Source organism: Rattus norvegicus, chromosome 16, assembly GCF_021556685.1.
Source record: "Rattus norvegicus strain SHRSP/BbbUtx chromosome 16, alternate assembly SHRSP_T2T, whole genome shotgun sequence".
Taxonomy (NCBI): Eukaryota; Metazoa; Chordata; class Mammalia; order Rodentia; family Muridae; genus Rattus; species Rattus norvegicus.
The window spans coordinates 75,450,122-75,467,412 of record NC_141549.1 but is presented as its reverse complement, the minus strand read 5'-3'; the positions used below and the strand labels follow the sequence as shown (position 1 = coordinate 75,467,412).

General features: G+C 42.2%; 2 protein-coding genes and 1 long non-coding RNA gene across 19 annotated transcripts in view; 1 reads left to right on the top strand and 2 right to left on the bottom strand.

Moving 5' to 3' along the window:
• Erich1 (glutamate-rich 1) overlaps positions 1 to 17,291 on the bottom strand; it is a gene marked incomplete at its 5' end in the record, with an annotated part of 52,793,804 nt that overhangs the window by 8,196,951 nt on the left and 44,579,562 nt on the right.
• Positions 1 to 17,291, bottom strand: part of Adam18 (ADAM metallopeptidase domain 18) — a 71,614-nt gene that overhangs the window by 6,217 nt on the left and 48,106 nt on the right. For 3 of the 18 annotated variants that reach the window (XM_087589024.1, XM_087589028.1, XM_087589030.1), the window contains 6 exons: positions 15,870 to 15,975; positions 14,590 to 14,776; positions 11,128 to 11,208; positions 7,517 to 7,631; positions 2,843 to 3,000; positions 1,764 to 1,841 (listed from right to left, as the gene is read on the bottom strand). In XM_087589024.1, the coding sequence (XP_087445150.1) occupies positions 2,846 to 3,000; positions 7,517 to 7,631; positions 11,128 to 11,208; positions 14,590 to 14,776; positions 15,870 to 15,975 (644 nt within the window). In that variant the 3' untranslated portion in view covers positions 1,764 to 1,841; positions 2,843 to 2,845. 18 annotated transcript variants of the gene reach the window in all.
• On the top strand, positions 9,505 to 11,826 carry LOC148000612 (uncharacterized). Its single transcript, XR_015640048.1, has 2 exons — positions 9,505 to 9,772; positions 10,573 to 11,826. It is a non-coding gene; the product is annotated as an uncharacterized LOC148000612 (long non-coding RNA).

The window sequence follows — 17,291 nt, the reverse complement described above, 5'->3', positions numbered from 1 at the left end:
CTGAATCTATTCCTAAATTTTTTTCAACCAAGAATTCATGAAAACCGAGAGTCACCTTAGGCAGAGCATGGAAAACTCTGCTGGCATGGGAAAGAGTGACTTTTAATCATACGGTGCTGACATGTTCACGTATGACAACTATGTCTGCACGGGCCGTACTTGAGGCTTTGCGTATCCTTGTGCTTGGAGGCTGCAAGTTTTCGGATCCTTCTGTTCCTCTCTTCCACTTACGTTTGCCCTCAGCGTGGCTAAAGGCACCTGGTAACAACAGTGCCACAGCCGGCACGCTAAGCTTACTTGCAATTTCCTTAGCCAAACACGATTTTAAAATCTCCCAGCGGGCCTGAAACACGTACACTTAGCTCTTTCACTTTGATGTATGCTAAAGTAAGATATATTCAGTGTTGTGGAAAACAGGGTCGGGGTTTATAGTCTCAGGGGATTTCAGCTCCCTATTGCAGAGAAGGCGTGGCAGAAGGAGTCCATTGGTCCAGTCTGGCAGGAGCACAGAGAGGCGGGTCACACTGTGAGCTTTGATCTGCAAACAGGGAGTAGAGTGGACGGGAACCAGGGCTGGCTTATAACTTTCAAGGCCCAATTCTACTTTTCCTAGCCAGGAATCACCTTTGAACAGCTGCACTGCCTGTTAAACTCCACCGAGAGTGGAGACTAAGCATCCAAACAAAGGCATTCAAACATGAGGAAAATGAATATATTTCTGTAAGAAAACATGCTTTTTCCTCTGCTAATTAACTGTGCAGGGGCCCTGATGCTATTCTCTCAATAGCATCAACGTAAAGCGTTCCTTAAGAGTCTCCCTTTCCTTTTTCTCTATAAAGAACCCTCTTCTTCTTCTTCTTCTTCTTCTTCTTCTTCTTCTTCTTCTTCTTCTTCTTCTTCTTCTTCTTCTTCTTCTTCTTCCTCCTCCTCTTCCTCCTCCTCCTCCTCCTCTTCCTCCTTTTCCTTCTCCTCCTCCTCTTCCCCTTCCTCCTTCTCCTCCTCCTCCTCTTCTTCCTCCTCTTCTTCCTCTTCCTCCTCCTCCTCCTCTTCTTCTTCTTCCCTTTCTTCTCCTTCTCTTCCCCTCCTCCTCTTGCTCCTTTTCTTCCTCCTTCTCCATTTTCTTGTTCTTCTTCTACATAAGCAATATAGATATAACACGTGTACAACTGAAAATATCTTAGTAAAATGGATCATTAATAACTTCCAAAGGAAAACACACTTCAAAGTTGATACCATATTTGCAAGTGTTATAGATTAATTTCCCCACCAAAATACATGTTAAAAACATAACCCATGGGGTTGGGGATTTAGCTCAGTGGTAGAGCGCTTGCCTAGCAAGCGCAAGGCCCTGGGTTCGGTCCCCAGCTCTGAAAAAAAAGAAAAAAAATATAACCCGCACTGTGAAGCATTAAAGAGAGGAGCAAGGTAGAACCTTTGAAAGGTGATCAGGTTGTGAATTAGAGGAATAACCCTCTCATATCTTCATGAATTAGCAAGCCGCTAAACTATCCTGAGAACTGGTCTTTTATGGAAACCAGCGTGGTGTGTCTCTTGGGTGTACCTCTCACTTTTCCATATCAGGGCTTTTCAGAGAATACCCCCATCAAAAAGGACCTAACTTGATGCGGCCTCTCAAACATTAACCTCCCAGCTTCCAGAACTGTGTGCTGATCCAACTCTCATCCTTTAGAAACTAGTCCTACTATGGTATTAAGTTATTATGGAGGAAAGTCATCGATAAAAGATCAGAAACAGCCACTGACCTCCCATTGAGACGTTTTCACAAGTGTGGGGATCTTACAGTCCACTGTCGTTTGCTACACGAGGTGTTCAGATGTGCTCTAGTGATAGGAATATGGTAGAAAAGTAAGAGCGGCCACAGGGAATGAGCCAGCAGTTAGCGATTTCATCTGTTAGAACAGGGTAGACAGCAGCCTTGACAGCAACTGGTGTGTGTAGTGAGTACCACGGACTATTGGGGCATGTGTGGTGTCTCTGTTTGGGTGCCCTTTTACAGTCAGGGAACATTTCTTTGTATGCATGTACATTTAAAGGAGAACATTTAAAATTGGCCAGAGGCGGTTCAGGGAGGTTAGCTTGAATGGCTGTGCATATAATTACCTTCTGCACATTATAAGTCCTGGAAGTCTGGGTCATCTAATATGGGGGGCAGTTTGGTCAAAGGGTCCAGCCAGTGGGTGCCAGGCTAACCACTCTGTGGTGTCAGGTTATGGTGTCCTTACTCTAGCCACTTAAGAACCCTGGACTATCCTTGTGAAGACTCCTTTATGGCTTCTTTTTCAGGCCTCTTACTGATGGCCAGAGTTAAAATAGCAGCAAAAGGACTAAGACATGGGGTTGCACTTGGGCATAGCGGAGTTTCTTACTGTCTGTGAGTAAAATGCCTAGTTGCCCAGAGAGATGCACAAGCCAGAAAAGCCCGCGTGAATATGGAGAACAGCGTGTGATTTCAGAAACAAGGCTTTAGTAGCAACTGAGGCAAATATGGAAGGATTATGACATGAAAATAATTTATTAATGAACTAGTTGCGATATTGTGCCTACACTAAGAAAGGTGGTTTTTTTTTCCCTTGAAGTTCAACTCCATGGCATGGATTAGACACAGGGCAGAGGAAAAGTTACAGTGACACACTGATTTTAGTCTCGTCAGGAGAATTAAGTCCCCAGTTCAGTGTGGAACTCAACTAAGAAAAGGTCCAGGGCACCTGATGTGGAGAAAGGGAGTGAGAAGATGTTAGAGGCCATCAGTATGGACTTATGATGCAGATAAAGGCGGAGCCCCATTAGCTAGCCCAGGAAATTCACACCAGGTGGTATTTACCCCTCATCTTTCTTGTTCTTTCTGGGGCACAATTTTCCTTTCGTTTCTCTTTATGATCCCAAGGAAGAGAGTCATGATGAAAGGCAGGAAGATGAAGAAGCCCAGGATCACCCAGCTGTCCGCGTGTTGACTCAGACGCTTTGTAGCCAAAGCCGAATCTGGAAAGGAGACACCAGAAAGGACAGGTTGATCTGAGTCGCTTTAATCTCGCGTGTAGTGTGCGTAACGTGGCTAATGCTGTGGCAGACTACAGGTGACTATCGGGGTAAATAAGAGGACTCTTCAAAAGCACATGATACATTTTCCATAGGTCTTTTCCCATTGATGTTTTTTCCATGTTTATTGAAGTTTTCTGGTACACTTGTGTGGAATGGTTCACTGGTAATACCAGTGCAAAAGGTACCACTGACCAACCTACCCACATCCCAAGGCTCTAAGCTCTTCTAGAAAGGAGGGGGAAAAAATCCCGTGTCCACAGCAGAGCATCTGTGAACAATGACAACAGCTGTATATTTCAAACACCGAGAAAAAAAGACACTGAAGGTTTCCCCCACAGAGTCATAAATTATGGAAGAACCAGGTCTGCTCAACCTGATTCAAATTCTTATTTTATGAATAACTTAATAGCAACTCTCATTTAAATATTTAAGAATTCACTGCTAATAAAGCCTAAGTGAAGAGAAACTTGGTTATAAAACTTTTATCTACTGTCTTGCTAGATAAGCCTCTCTCCATGGATGAACACATTTTTATCAAACCATGTCTTTTCATGTAGTATTAACATTTTATGTGTACAAAAATTCCCTTTCGCACCAGCACCACATCTGTGTCCAGGTGCTAGCTATCCTGGAATAAATATAACCAAGGCAGTGAAAGATTTATGGAATGGAAGATTTATGAACCTGAAAAGACAAAATGGAAGGAGACCCTAGAAGACCCGTGCTCCTGAATTGGTAGGATCAATATTGTGAAGAAGAAATCTGCAGACCAATGTGGTCCACATCAAAATCCCAATGCAATCCTTCAAAGAAATTGAAAAAAAAATCTTAAATTTCACAGGGAAACACAAAAGACATAGGATAGCCAAAATAACAATAAACAATAAAAAAAAATCTGCTGAAGGTATTACCTCCCAGATTTCAACTTATGCTACAAAGCTATCATAATAAAATGGCCCAGGACTGGTATAGAAACAAGTGTGGAGGTCAATGGAATAGAACTGAAAACCCTAATCCAAGCCCACGCTGCTTCAGGCACCTGAGTGTCTACGAAGAGACAGGAAATGCACATTGGGTAAAAGACAGAATCTTCAACAAATGGCGCTCCACAAACCAGGTAAGCACAAGAACTAGACTGGCTCCGTATCTCTGCCCTGCAAGAAAGGACTAGAGTCCGATGGATCGAGAAGTTCACCAGAAGTCCTTATCCTGTGAATCCGGGAGAAGGAAAAAATGGGGACTAGGTTTGAACTCCTTGGCCCAAGAAAGGACTTCCTGAACAGGACCCCAGAGTGTGCAAATGTTAGGATGAACAATTGACAGATGGGACCTCATGAAACTAAGACACTTCTGAACAGTCAAGATGTGGCCGTTTGAGTGAAGAGGCAGCTTACGGAATGGCAGGTCTTGATCAGGCAGGTCAAATCGGGGGTTAGTATCTAGGACACACAGAGAACAAACAAACACTCCTGAACACCAAGACTAAAAACTGGAGCATAGACCTAACCAGGGTTCTTAAAAGACAAAATACAAATGGCTGAGAAATATTTTTTTAAAAGTGTTCAACATCCTTGGCAATTAGGGAACTAGAAGTTAAAACTACTTTGTGATTTCACCTTATCCTAGTCAAAATGAATAAGAAAAAAACCACCCCCGACCCCCACAAATAATGATTAATACTGGTGTAGATGTAGCAGGAGAACTTACTCACTGCTGGTGTGAGGGGAAATTTGTGCAGCCACTACACAAATTAGTGAGGTTTCTCAAAAAAGCTAAAAACACATGTACCACATTACCCAGCTCCACGAATCTCGGACATACACCCAAAGGACTCTCTCGTCTATGATAGCATGCTTGGTCATCCATCTTCATTACGCTCTACTCATAACACCCAGCAAATGGAAACAGCTAAATGTCCATTAGCTGGTGAATGGATAATGAAGGTGTGGGACTGTAGGATGATGTCATCATGCAGGTGTGCGCAGGTACAAGATAGAATGAGGCCTGTCATTGGATGAGAAGAAAGGATGGGCGGGAGAAAAGTTTTAGGAAGAGGAAAAGATGGACAGGAAGCTGCCTAGAGAACATGGAGGCTGATGTTACGATTCCATTCTGTACCCTTATGAATGTTTTTAAGGGATGGGTGTGTATAGGACTTTGTACGTGTAGGTGGGCAATTGTATCTTATCAACTGGATCAGAGGTTATTGCATTGTGTGTTCTTTCTTGTGGAGAATTAAGTTTAAGAGTATGTGGCAGTGGGACACTGAGCCGTCACAGAATTGCGATGTATATTTCTGGTATGGTGACGACTTGCCTTGGGAACTAGATAGGTAGAGAGATTGCTGTCAGCCTCAGAGAGAAGCCATCGGCAGTGTGATACGGGATGGAGCAGAGTAGGTGAGAGGCTTTGCTGACTGAGATGAGGATATCTACCAGATATCTTGGGGGACTGCAGTGCCAGACCTAGTGGGAGTAAAAGACAGCCCTTTATTTATTTATTTATTTTTTATAATTTTACAGCAACATGGGACAGTTACACAGGGAACATCATTCAGATGGTAAGGAAATGAAATTCGCAAGTAAGTGGCTAGAACTAGAACCAATCACTCCAAATGAGGTAACCCAGAAAGGCAAACATCCAACAGCTTTTTCTCATCTGTAGGCATTAGCTTTGGATCTTCAGATACGTGTGTGTTAGTTGGAACAGCTAGAGAAGTCGGGAGATTACTAAAGAACCGTGGGGGTTCTCTCTTAAAGAAGATGGAGATAAAACATGGTGGTCAAAGGGGTAAAAAGGAATAAAGGAATAGGAAGCCAGGAAGCAGACCGGGGATGGGAAGGCAGGGTAAAGGGGACACAGGGAAGGACACTAAGGACTTCTTGAAAAGATCACATGGAAATTACTACTGTAGAGGCTTCCTAACACACACACACACACACACACACACACACACACACACACACACCAGAGTTTAAGTGGATTTATGCAAGAATGGAATGACAAAGCCCCCACAAGACACCAGAAGTGAGCAAATAAAATGTTCGTTATCAGGAGCGGGTTACCCCTTTGTGAGTTTGGCCAACGAAGGTTCAAAGATCCAACAAATATTACAGGCTGTAGTGGACACTCTTGGTTACGCCCTAGAATGTGAGGTTAAGACCTTATTACTGGACACAGCGCAATATTGAATCATGGGACGTCACAATGTCAACCTGTCACCGTCTAGAAGGTTTCCCTCTACTGGAGAGTGTTCACAGGGCTGGAAAGTGCTTTGCATGTGACTGTAAAAAGAAAAGTAGTCAGTGGACTTCCCCAGCTGGGAACCATGCGAGCTACAATGCCTGGCTCGGCAAGGGACGGTGGCTGGAAATGTCATGGGCCCCAGGGGAAAATCCACCACTATTGGGATAAGAAGAGGGAGCCCCAAGTTGGGGGAGTGTGGTGTTTAATCACAGCAATAGGGTGTAATTGCTCTAACTAACACAGTTAGGGTCTTTCATTTTAGCCCAGGCAAACCTCAAGCTTGTAGCAATCCCTCTGCTTCAGACTCCAGTGTGTTGAGACTACAGTCATGTGTTCTCACTGTACACATTTAAACAGATTATATCTGTTCTGGTTAACCCCTGACTCTGTCCTCAAACATTGTACAGGCTCCTTGAACCTTTTGCTTCATGTGTCAATTTACAACTGTGTTTTAGTCGTTGATGTTCTTCAAATACATGATACATAAATCAATGTATTGATTGCCATTTATATTCATTTATACATCTGCTTCAGGCTAATATACCTAACATCATTGCTTGCTGGGTAATATATTTGATTATTGAACTTCTATGTTATTGTATATGTTGACTGTCTGAGACGTGGATCTCAATATTATTCCTCCCTCAAACGCCTGATAATATGGTCATGGAGGGAATATATGAAGGAATGAATGATTGATCCAGAGGGTAACTTATGATACTGCCCTTATTCACCATAGAAACAAGGAAACTATGAGCGTGTATTCAGAATGGGACTTACCATTATTTCCCGGCAGGAATACATTTATATTTTGCTGTACATTTTCTTGTTTCATTCAGAATGAACAGGGTATTTCAGAGTTGTTTTTCAACAATGTTCAGTTTTAATAATATGAATTATAGTATTAATATTATTAATATATATGACTTTTAAATTTTTACTTAATGACATTTATTAAAACTTAAGAGTACAATTCTATTTCTGTTGACTTCATTAAATTGGTTGAATGCACCTGAGAAAACTCATTACAAATACGGTACCAGATTAATCTATTGTAATTGGGCCCTGAAAGATTTGACTAACATGTCAAATTTATTATATTATTATTATTGTTATTATTATTATTATTATTATTATTATTATCATTAATTATTGATTACTACCACAGAGAACAACACTCTACTTGCTTTGGAAGTTTAGTTTTACTGACCAGTTCGGAGAAGGTTTCCATCGTCAATGCTGCCCCCTGGTGATCCAATCTGTAAGTTACAATCTGGAGGCCTGTAGTCAGGGAAGCATTGGCAATGACCAAAGTTATTACATATCTAAAATGGAAAAATATGCAGTCATTTTGAATCACCTTAGTAGTTGGATCTGATGTAAGCGACTGAAATACGTACAATATCTTTAAGGTTTTTGTAGCTACACGATATGAGGAGTATGCTAGAAAAAGTAATTAAAACCTCGGTAGCATAATCCAAGGGCAAAATGACCACAATGTGAAAATATATTTTAATTCTTATTGCCTATTTTTTTAAAGTGCTTTGTCTTCTCCGATAATATTATAAAAGTGAGATGTAATTGCTTTATGACATGCCAGCCTATGCGTTATATTGCTGTGATAAACACCATGACCGAAGCAGCTTGGGAAGGAGAGGGATTTATCCAGGTTTCATTGCAGCTAGCAGCTCATTCCTGTCAGCAGGAGCTCAAGGCTCAAACTGAGGGGTAGGAGCTGAAGCAGAGGCCACTGCCTCCTGGCCTGCTCCCTGTGGCTTGCTCAGTGACTTCTCTTATACAGCCCAGGACCCCTGCCAGCAGCTACACTGCCCACAGGGCAATCATTAGTCAAGAAAATGTACTGCTGACTTGCCAATAGGACAGTCAGATTGAAGGGGCTCCCTCTTCCAAGATAACTCAAGGAGCCAACAACACCCCAACCAACCAACCAACCATCCAACAAACAACAAACCAGAAAAACAAAAAACAAAAAACAAAAAACAAACAACCAAACAAACGAAAAACCCTAGTGCGTGACCTCTATGTTCAGAGATGAATCAGTTGTCTTCACAAATACCTTTTAAAAACATTTTGATCATTTTTTAATGCGTGTGAGTATGTACACATGAATGAAGCGACCCATGCAGAACAGAAGCATCGGATTCTGGCTCCTGCACTTTGAGCTACAGGAGGTCCTGAGGAGAGAGCAGCAAGCCTTACCTGCTGAGTCTTCCCTCTAGCTCCCCAGTGAGCCTTTTACAAAGATTCAATTCTAAAGTATGTTCCTCATGACAAAAATCCTAGTTGTACTTTTAAAAGGCATTTCCTTTTATGTTTTTCTTCTTTAAAAAATTCATTGGCGTTTTCATTCAGTATATTTTGAGTGTTTATTTCCTCCTTTAACTCTTCACATCCAACTTTGTTTTCTCCTTCCCTCCTCACTCATAAGAATAAGAGAGAGAGAGAGAGAGAGAGAGAGAGAGAGAGAGAGAACATACCAAACAAAAAGAACACCTCCTCCTCCTCTTCCTCCTCCTCCCCTCCCCCTTCTTCCCCTCCCCCTTCTCCTTCCCCCTGGACAAACCCCAAACTGGGGAGTTTATTTGTGTTGGCCAACTCCATGGGACCTGCCCAGTGGTGCAGTAGATGTATTTAGTGCCACTCTTTTAAAGAAAAAAGATTTTCCTTTTGCCAGCAGGAATCAGTTCCCAAACTAGGTTCTTAGGAGTTGGATGCTGTGATCACATCCCCCTCAGTCCTGGGACCCCATTTACCCTGAGCCCGTGCTGGTTCTGTGAGCCCTGTGAGTCCATGGGTGCAGCAGTGTGTTCGGTTCAGAAATTCCATTCCGTGGAATCAACCATCAGCTCTGGCCCTTCCAACCCCTCTGCCTCCTCTTCCTCATAGACCCCTGACCCTTGAGCAAAGGGTTTGATGATGATGCCCAGTTAGCATTCAGTGCTCCAAAGTTTCTCAGTGTCTGCACACTGGCCAGTTGTGGGCCATTATGTTAATTCCCTTCTACTCAAAGGAGGAGCTTCTTTGGTTTAAGGGTTGATGGAGGTACTGATCTATGGCTGTAGCAATAGCTTATTCTGCGTCCTTTTATTGCTATGTTTGTTTAGCAGAATACCAGTAGGAGAGTTTCCTCTATGTCCATGACTTTTCTAATCTCAGGTTCTGGGCCACTTTCATCAGGTATTGATTCCATCTCACGGAGCGGCCTTGACTGCAGTCGGAAGGTGATTGGTTACAACCGTGACACTTGTGCCACTATTGTATCCGGGCGGTTTTTCATGCAGGCAGGCCACGGTTGGAGGTCACAGGGTTTGGACCTGGGTAACACCGATGCCTACCTTTCCCTCCAGTAGCATGCAGAGAACCTTCCAGCAATATGAATGATAGGCATTAAGGATGATGTTTCTAGTTGGACACCAGCCTGACTTCTCCATGTTTGGTGACATGAGTAAGTATGGTCTTCAGCAATAAAGCCTTACCACCAAGATGTGAAGAGAGTCTTATATAGGCTTGGCTATAGTCTGAGATGTTTGGGGTGCTCACGGGACCCCTGATGGCTCAGCAAGATGTAACCTTTTCCTGGCACTGGACATTGGTTGAGGCATTCTGTCTCCTATTATATGCTGAGAGACACTTAAAGGACAGTTCAGCATTCTTAGTCACCAGGGATATGCAAGGTAAAACTGCTTTGAGATTTTATCTTAACTCCAGTCAGAGAGGCCAAGACCAATAAGACATATTACAGTATGTGCCAGGGAGGGTGTGGGGAGAGGAGGACAGTTATTCATTGCTGCTGGGAGTTCAATATACAGATCTGTCAAGCTAAATTATGTATTTAAGAAAATGTCTACAACAACCAATACTTTTCACTGTTGAAGAAGAGCAAAGATAGATAGCTTTGTTTTATGATCCAGATACACTAAAAAGCCACAGCATCCACAAAAATTTGGTATTGACAAGGAAAATAGAAAAATAAACCCAAAGAATAGGAAAGGAAGTCCAATATTAGAGTCACATAAGTTAGTTTTCCTTTAAAAATCTTTTTTTGGAAACACAATATATATATATAGATATAGATATATAGATATATAGATATAGCGAAATATGAATAAACATCAATGAAAAAATTTTAGCAAATCCAAAATATCAAGGTAAAATATTAAATAATCTATTTTGAAAAGTGTGTCCAGTGAAGGAGAATATAAAAAATTTAATAATATCTACTGTTCTCATCTGCTTTATTAAAAGCATTAAGAATAAAACATTGAGAGGAAAAGCTAACAGAGGAAAGCCACAGAACATGCCAACAATCACAACTACAGAGAACAGAAGCACAGCGAGAGCAGGTCTTCTGTGCTGAGACTTCCACACGCCCCAAGTCTAATACCATTAGAGACTGGAAGAGTGGATGCAGCTAGATCTGGAGAAGCTCGACTTCAATCATCTTCTGTTGATTGCACTACACACCGGTTCCCTTTTAGGAAAATAAGGAAGGAAACAAAGACCCTTCTCTCCCTAGACTGGTAAATGACAGTCAAATAAAATGCAGTGCCCAGGCAATGGAAATTTTACATTACTAGATCCAAGCAAATAAACAATTGGGAGAAAATAAAACTGTCGCCAAAACTAAGTGAAGCATCCAGTTCACTGAATAGCATTAGCACTTGGTTTTCTCGTATTCATCCACTAGACAGAGACGTGTCTTTTAAGAGCATAGCTGTCAGTTCTCCAGAACAGGAAGGAGACTGGCTTTGAATCACCCCCTAGTATCTGAACTGTGAAACTACTGACAGAGACACTTACCCCATTCCCTTTGCACTTCTTAGCGGCGTTGCAGTCGTTTCCCGTGAAATTAACTTCTTTGCAGCTTCCATTTATACAGTACTAGAATTAAACCCAGAATATTCCCAGTCACAAACGTCGTGTAAAACAAGAAACACCACTATGCATTACCTGCACATAAAAGGCGTCCAGGGCCTGCTTACCCATTTTTTGCTTTGATTCTAATGCAAACCTTCCGGCTTTCTAATGTAGCTCCCTCAACAGCCAAGGCTGTTGTCAGTGGTGCCAAAGTAACAGGGTTGGATTTTGATTCCCACAGTCTGAATGGACAGAAACTCTCACTGCACTTCCTACACTGTTAACGTTGGTTATGGGTAGAAATCAAAAATGTCCCCTTAAGGCTGGAGAATAACTGCTGTGAATCTTTGTGGGGGCATACAACAGAATCATAGGGAGGAGTAGTCTGACTTTGTTTTCTTAGGCACTGTCAAAGTGTTACAGGCCAGCGTGGTAACCAAATGATGATTTGGGTGTGCGATGATCTGGGCCGCATTTACCTTTTTCTATTTCACTTGGCTTGAATGCTTACTTTTTCCAATTGTGAACATAGGAATTAAGTCATTCACAATATGCAAATGTCAAACGAGAATGAAAGTTATCTCTTTGCAATTATTTGTTCAAAATTACCATACAACTAATAAATAAATCGCATATACTGGCTTTCCTGTGGTCCTAACATTCAATATTCAGTGTGATATTAAGTAGTCTAGCTGGATCCATTTAGACACTAAGAAGAAATAAAAGATATCCAATCATAAGGGAAATAGTAAAATTGTTTATAGATGACAGGATCATACAGTTGTCTATGTAAACACACAGACTCAGGCTGCAGATAGACTCTGTATAATTAGACAGCACAAAGACATATCTTCGAATGCACACAGGGTGATATGCTACAGAGAGAGCTGTGCAAACACTCACAGGCTGACACACTGCACATAAATGTCTGAGTAGACACATAATATTCAGACTGACAGACTGTAGTCGAACGGCCAGGCAAGCACACACGGGCTGACACACTGCACACAGATGCCCGTGCAAATATAGCCAGACAGCACACAGATGACTGCAAAAAAAACCACACACATGGACTTACAGATTCATGTACAAACACACACAGACTTACAGACCACACGCAGATGCATGTGCAAACACACACAGACCTGCAGACCACACAGATGTAAGTGGAGACACAGTCTTACAGATCACACGCAGATGCATTGTGCAAACATATAGACTGACAGACCGCCTGTAGGTTCATCTCCCAGCACACATAGTTTCACATGCTGTACACTGATGCCTTTGTAAACACACGCCAACTGAGGGACTGCACCCAGGTGCCACAGAAACACACACGGATGACAGACTACTCACAGGTGCCTGTGAAAACACACACTAACAGACTATACATAGATGGATGTGCAAACACACACAGACTGACCAACTGCATACAGGTGCTTGTGTAAACACTCACTACACACAGATGAACATGGAAACATGTAGAGAATGACAAAATGCGTAAGATGCATAAGCAAACATACACACTTACAGATTACATACATACGCACATGCCAACACTCACACAAACATGGTACAACTAATGAGTGAATGCAGCCAAGTTTCAGGATAACAAAGTAACATAAAAATCAGCTACATTTCTACTAAAAAACAATGGACAAGCCAATGAATATTTAATAATTTTTGTAATAATAATAATAATAATAATAATAATAATAATAATTGTACCAGCTGGTTTTATGTGTCAACTTGACACAGGCTGGAGTTATCACAGAGAAAGGAGCCTCCCATGAGGAAATGCCTCCATGAGACCTGGCTGTAAGGCATTTTCTCAATTAGTGATCAAGGGGGGAGAACCCAGCCCATTGTGGGTGCTGCCATCCCTGGGCTGGTGGTCCTGGGTTCTATAAGAAAGCAAGCTGAGCAAGTCAGGAGAAGCAAGCCAGTAAGTGACATCTCTCCGTGGCCTCTGCATCAGCTCCTGCTTCCTGACCTGCTTGAGCTCCAGTCCTGACTTCCTTTGGTGATGAACAGCCATGTGGAAGTGTAAGCTGGATAAACCCTTTCCTCCCCAGCTTGCTTCTTGGTCATGATGTTTGTTCAGGAATAGGAATCCTGATTAAGACAATAATTTTACTTAGAAGTTAATATAGTCAAGAAGAGAGAGGCAGATTCAGGCCCTAGACTTAAAAGCTGTCTCCCTGCCAGGCAGAGTAACCTGTGTCCCTACCCAGGAGCAAGGCACTACCCTCTAACAAGCTAAAAACTGTCACTTTTAGAGACTCGCTTACCAAGTTCTTCCTTCACAAGGTGGTCATGCTTGGCATTTTTGGAAGTTTGCTTGTCCCCACTTTCATGAGGAGAAAGCTAGCATGCTGTCCTGGCAGACATAGTCAGGGCACACTGCCTGGCATGAGGTGGGCCCCAGTGCTTAGGCCTCTTGCCCCACAGTCTTATGGGAACTCTGATCAAGTTGTCTGGGGTTACTGTCACATTGGAAACTCTGGGCGGAATGACACACTTTCTTTACGGCTTACTCATCTATTTGGGGGTAGACTTCCTCCCACGTAGTCTGAGTGAGAGCTGCATGCATCTCACAGGTCAGAACTGCCTTCCCTGTGGGCTTCTCCATAGTGAGAGCTAGTGTCATTAAGATGTTCCAAGATGAGAGAGGCAAGCTAGGCACAACTCTTCCCTTATCTGATGGTCCAAACTTTCCTCTATTCTAGCTGTGAGAAGCGAACTCACAGATGTAGCTCACAGAGGAAGTTGACTGCCCAAGGCAGCCAGCCCCAGGACCTGGGTTCCTGAGCATAGGTAAGCTTCCGTGGGGGTCATGATCTCCATGATCTTGGAGATCAGAACTGGCTTTGCCAGTAAATGCTACAGGCCATTGTCCTGTAGCAAAGGGGTTTATAAATAACTACTTTCAACCTCTCGGGGCTATTAGTGTATTTTCTGAGCTGTGTCCCCTCATGCCCCTAGACTAATAAACTCTAGTTCTCTCTTGCATATACGTGTACACTTGCACATACAGATATGCATACACACACTAGCTTCTCTCTGCGAGATGGCCATTATGGCTAGTATTGCTTTGACTCTTGCAAACTATTCCCCCTTACGCTCTGGTCACATACATAAGCACATAATTTGATTAATATGGACATGGCTTGCAGTGAAGTAAGATGAAACGAAAATTCACTTTTACTGTGGGAAATTATTAGGTCTAAAAAAATAGGACTTGGTGGTTAGTAGACTCTTGGGTTAAAATGATCACTAAAGCTCCCTCTCATTGCTGTTTGACACCATATGGGAAACCAACAAGAGTGCCAGGTTCCAGCTGTGGCAGCCCTCATGGCAATTAGCATAAATTAACACAGCTGAGCGCAGTCTTCAGCCGCTTACCATTTGTGGTCCACACACAGTGCCATCAGCCACGTATGCGTTATCTTTGCCGTCTGATCTCATAGATAACCCAGGAGGTATGGAGAGACACACGCTGCCATGGACATACGAATACAGGACAGATTGAGTAGAGCTTTTATAATTCTTGTTTGGCCGAAAACAAGCTAATTTTCCACACAGAACATCCCTGGAAATGGAAAAAGAGAAAAGTCTTCATTATTGTTTTGATTCTCGGTGATGCTGGCTTCCAATTAAGGGTCTCTCGGGTAGCAGCATAAATGTTTGGTTATCTGTATAAAGCCAGGAAAATGATACGATGGTGACATTTTTTATGATGTTATAAGATTTTTCAAAACAGGAGCAGATAAGCTCAAACAGGTTAATTAGCGCCACGGCAGTCCTGAAATGTATATACTGAATTCACACATGTTCACTCAACTGTATTTTCTGTATTTTCTGTCTCAGGGGTCACTGAGGCTTACTTTCACACAGTTCAGCCAGTCTGGACCTGTGACCTGAAAGTTTCCCAATGGTGGCTAACCGCTTACTCTTTCTGCATCTTTTGATTATGCACTGTTATTTTATTATTATACACATTATTATACCATAGAAAGCCTGGCTAATGCGCTAATGAGTCCCCAGGGTCTGCCTTTCTCTGTCTCCCCACCGCATCTGGCTTCCTCCCCATGAGTTCTGTGGCTCTAACTTGGACAAGCATTTTCCTGTCTGAGCTAGAATCTTCCCAGCCCCTCTGTGACTTTTTAAAATATCCAAGTGTATTTTTGGCAGTGTTTGTTACAAGGTAATCACTCCCGTTACTGGACCCAGGAGCTGTTTCACGTTTTAATAAACCGAGTCACAACAGTCCGAATGGAGCCACTGAGACACGTTCTGCAGCTTTTTGGAAACGACAAACAAGATGAAAATTTCTTTCCTCTCAACAGTCTTATGTTGTAAGAAAAAATTAAAATACTTGCTTTAGGATTATTGCCAACTCCAGACTTAAAGCACAGCTCAATTTTAATTCTTAGTTGAGAACAGAACTCCCAATTTTCTGACCTTTGGCAGCTTCCCCTTAGTAAGCACAGTTCCATTCCCCATTCGGTCTCATCCTTCGGATAGGCGAGCGCACGTGCACAGGGCAATCCGCCTGTGTGCTCGTCCGCTCGCCGGACGAGATTGTTTTCCTACCATACAACTTGCTAGTTGCTGTCACTTAGTAGAAGTCTCCCACCAAACTTATCACGGCTCAGAGAAACAGTTACTTTCTAAATACGTACTTCTGTCCACAAGGTAACGAGTATGAATTTTTAGAGTCACAGTTTGCCAGATTTTCACGTTGCGAATTAACTTTTTCAAAACAGGCGTAGGAAGCGCCTTGAGAACCTAAAATGGAAACATGTTAAGTTATTACCTTTAATCCAAATTACATGCTCTTTAGTAACAGGCTAATGAAGCTGTCATTTCAAAATGGGTACTCATTTTTCGTGCTCTGTTTGATTTCCTTGGGCAACCTGCCAATGTTGTAACACAAAACAAAAGGGATTATATCTATCGCCACAGGTTACATCGATGTATTTACTTATTTGTTGTTTTCAAACAAGTTGTGTCATGTATTTCAGACTGGCCCTTGGTCTTGAAAATCTCCTGTCTCAGCCTCTTGATGGTTGGAATTTTAGGCATGTCCATCTTTGTGTGGACACACACGCACATGTCTGTATGTGGAGGTCAGAAGAAAGTTCATATATTGTTCCTTGGGCACAATTCACATTGCTTTTTTAAAAAGTATTGTATTTTATATGTATGCATGCCTATGATATTCAATTCTCTAACTGGTGAATAAGTAAATAATCAACAGAAATAAATAGTCAGAATTAAATGAAGTGTTTGCCTCCCATAGCCTAAGACACCTCCATTATTTCTTCCAGACCTCAGTCTTCTCTTTATTGGAAAACATCCATCATCTTTATATAAAATAATAGAGAAACCAACTTTAAAAAACCGCTGAAAGGGAGATAAGCACTATGATAAGGGATTTAAACAAGATAATGAGATTTACAAGGTTGATTTCAGTAAGGTCCCAGGAGACACAGGCAACAAGGGTCTTTTGTCAGCTGGAAGAGGGTACCAAGACCAGCCCAGAGGGAGGGGACTATATGCTTAGATTTCCTACACTAGTTCACGCCTAATTGCCCAAGGTATTTTAAATTTTACTTGTTATATTTGGAAAGGATAAAATGACCTTGCTTTTGGTAGAGCTACAGATGAGGATGGCTGTATGTTCTTATATTAATCATGTTTTGATATGACTCTCTGCTAACCAGACCTCCTACCTTACATAGAACTGCAGGAGACCATAAATGGCATAGATGGCAAATACCCGAGGGGTTGCCCTCCAGATCGGAAGCTAGATGACAGAGTCGTGGTAATAAAGACAATTTGGTACGGGAACAAACATAGACGTGTAGACCAATGGAACGAAGTCAAAGCCCCAAACATGAGCATACGTAACTGACGCCACCTGATTTTCAACAAACATAACAAAAACAAACACTGGAGAAAACACAGCAGCTCCCACTCATGTTGCTGGGAAAGCTGGATGAACACATGTACAAGAATGAAAGTCAGCCTCTATGTATCCCCCTTACAAACAGACTCCAGATGGATTGAGGATCTGCCTGCATGTGAAACTCAAGACATTC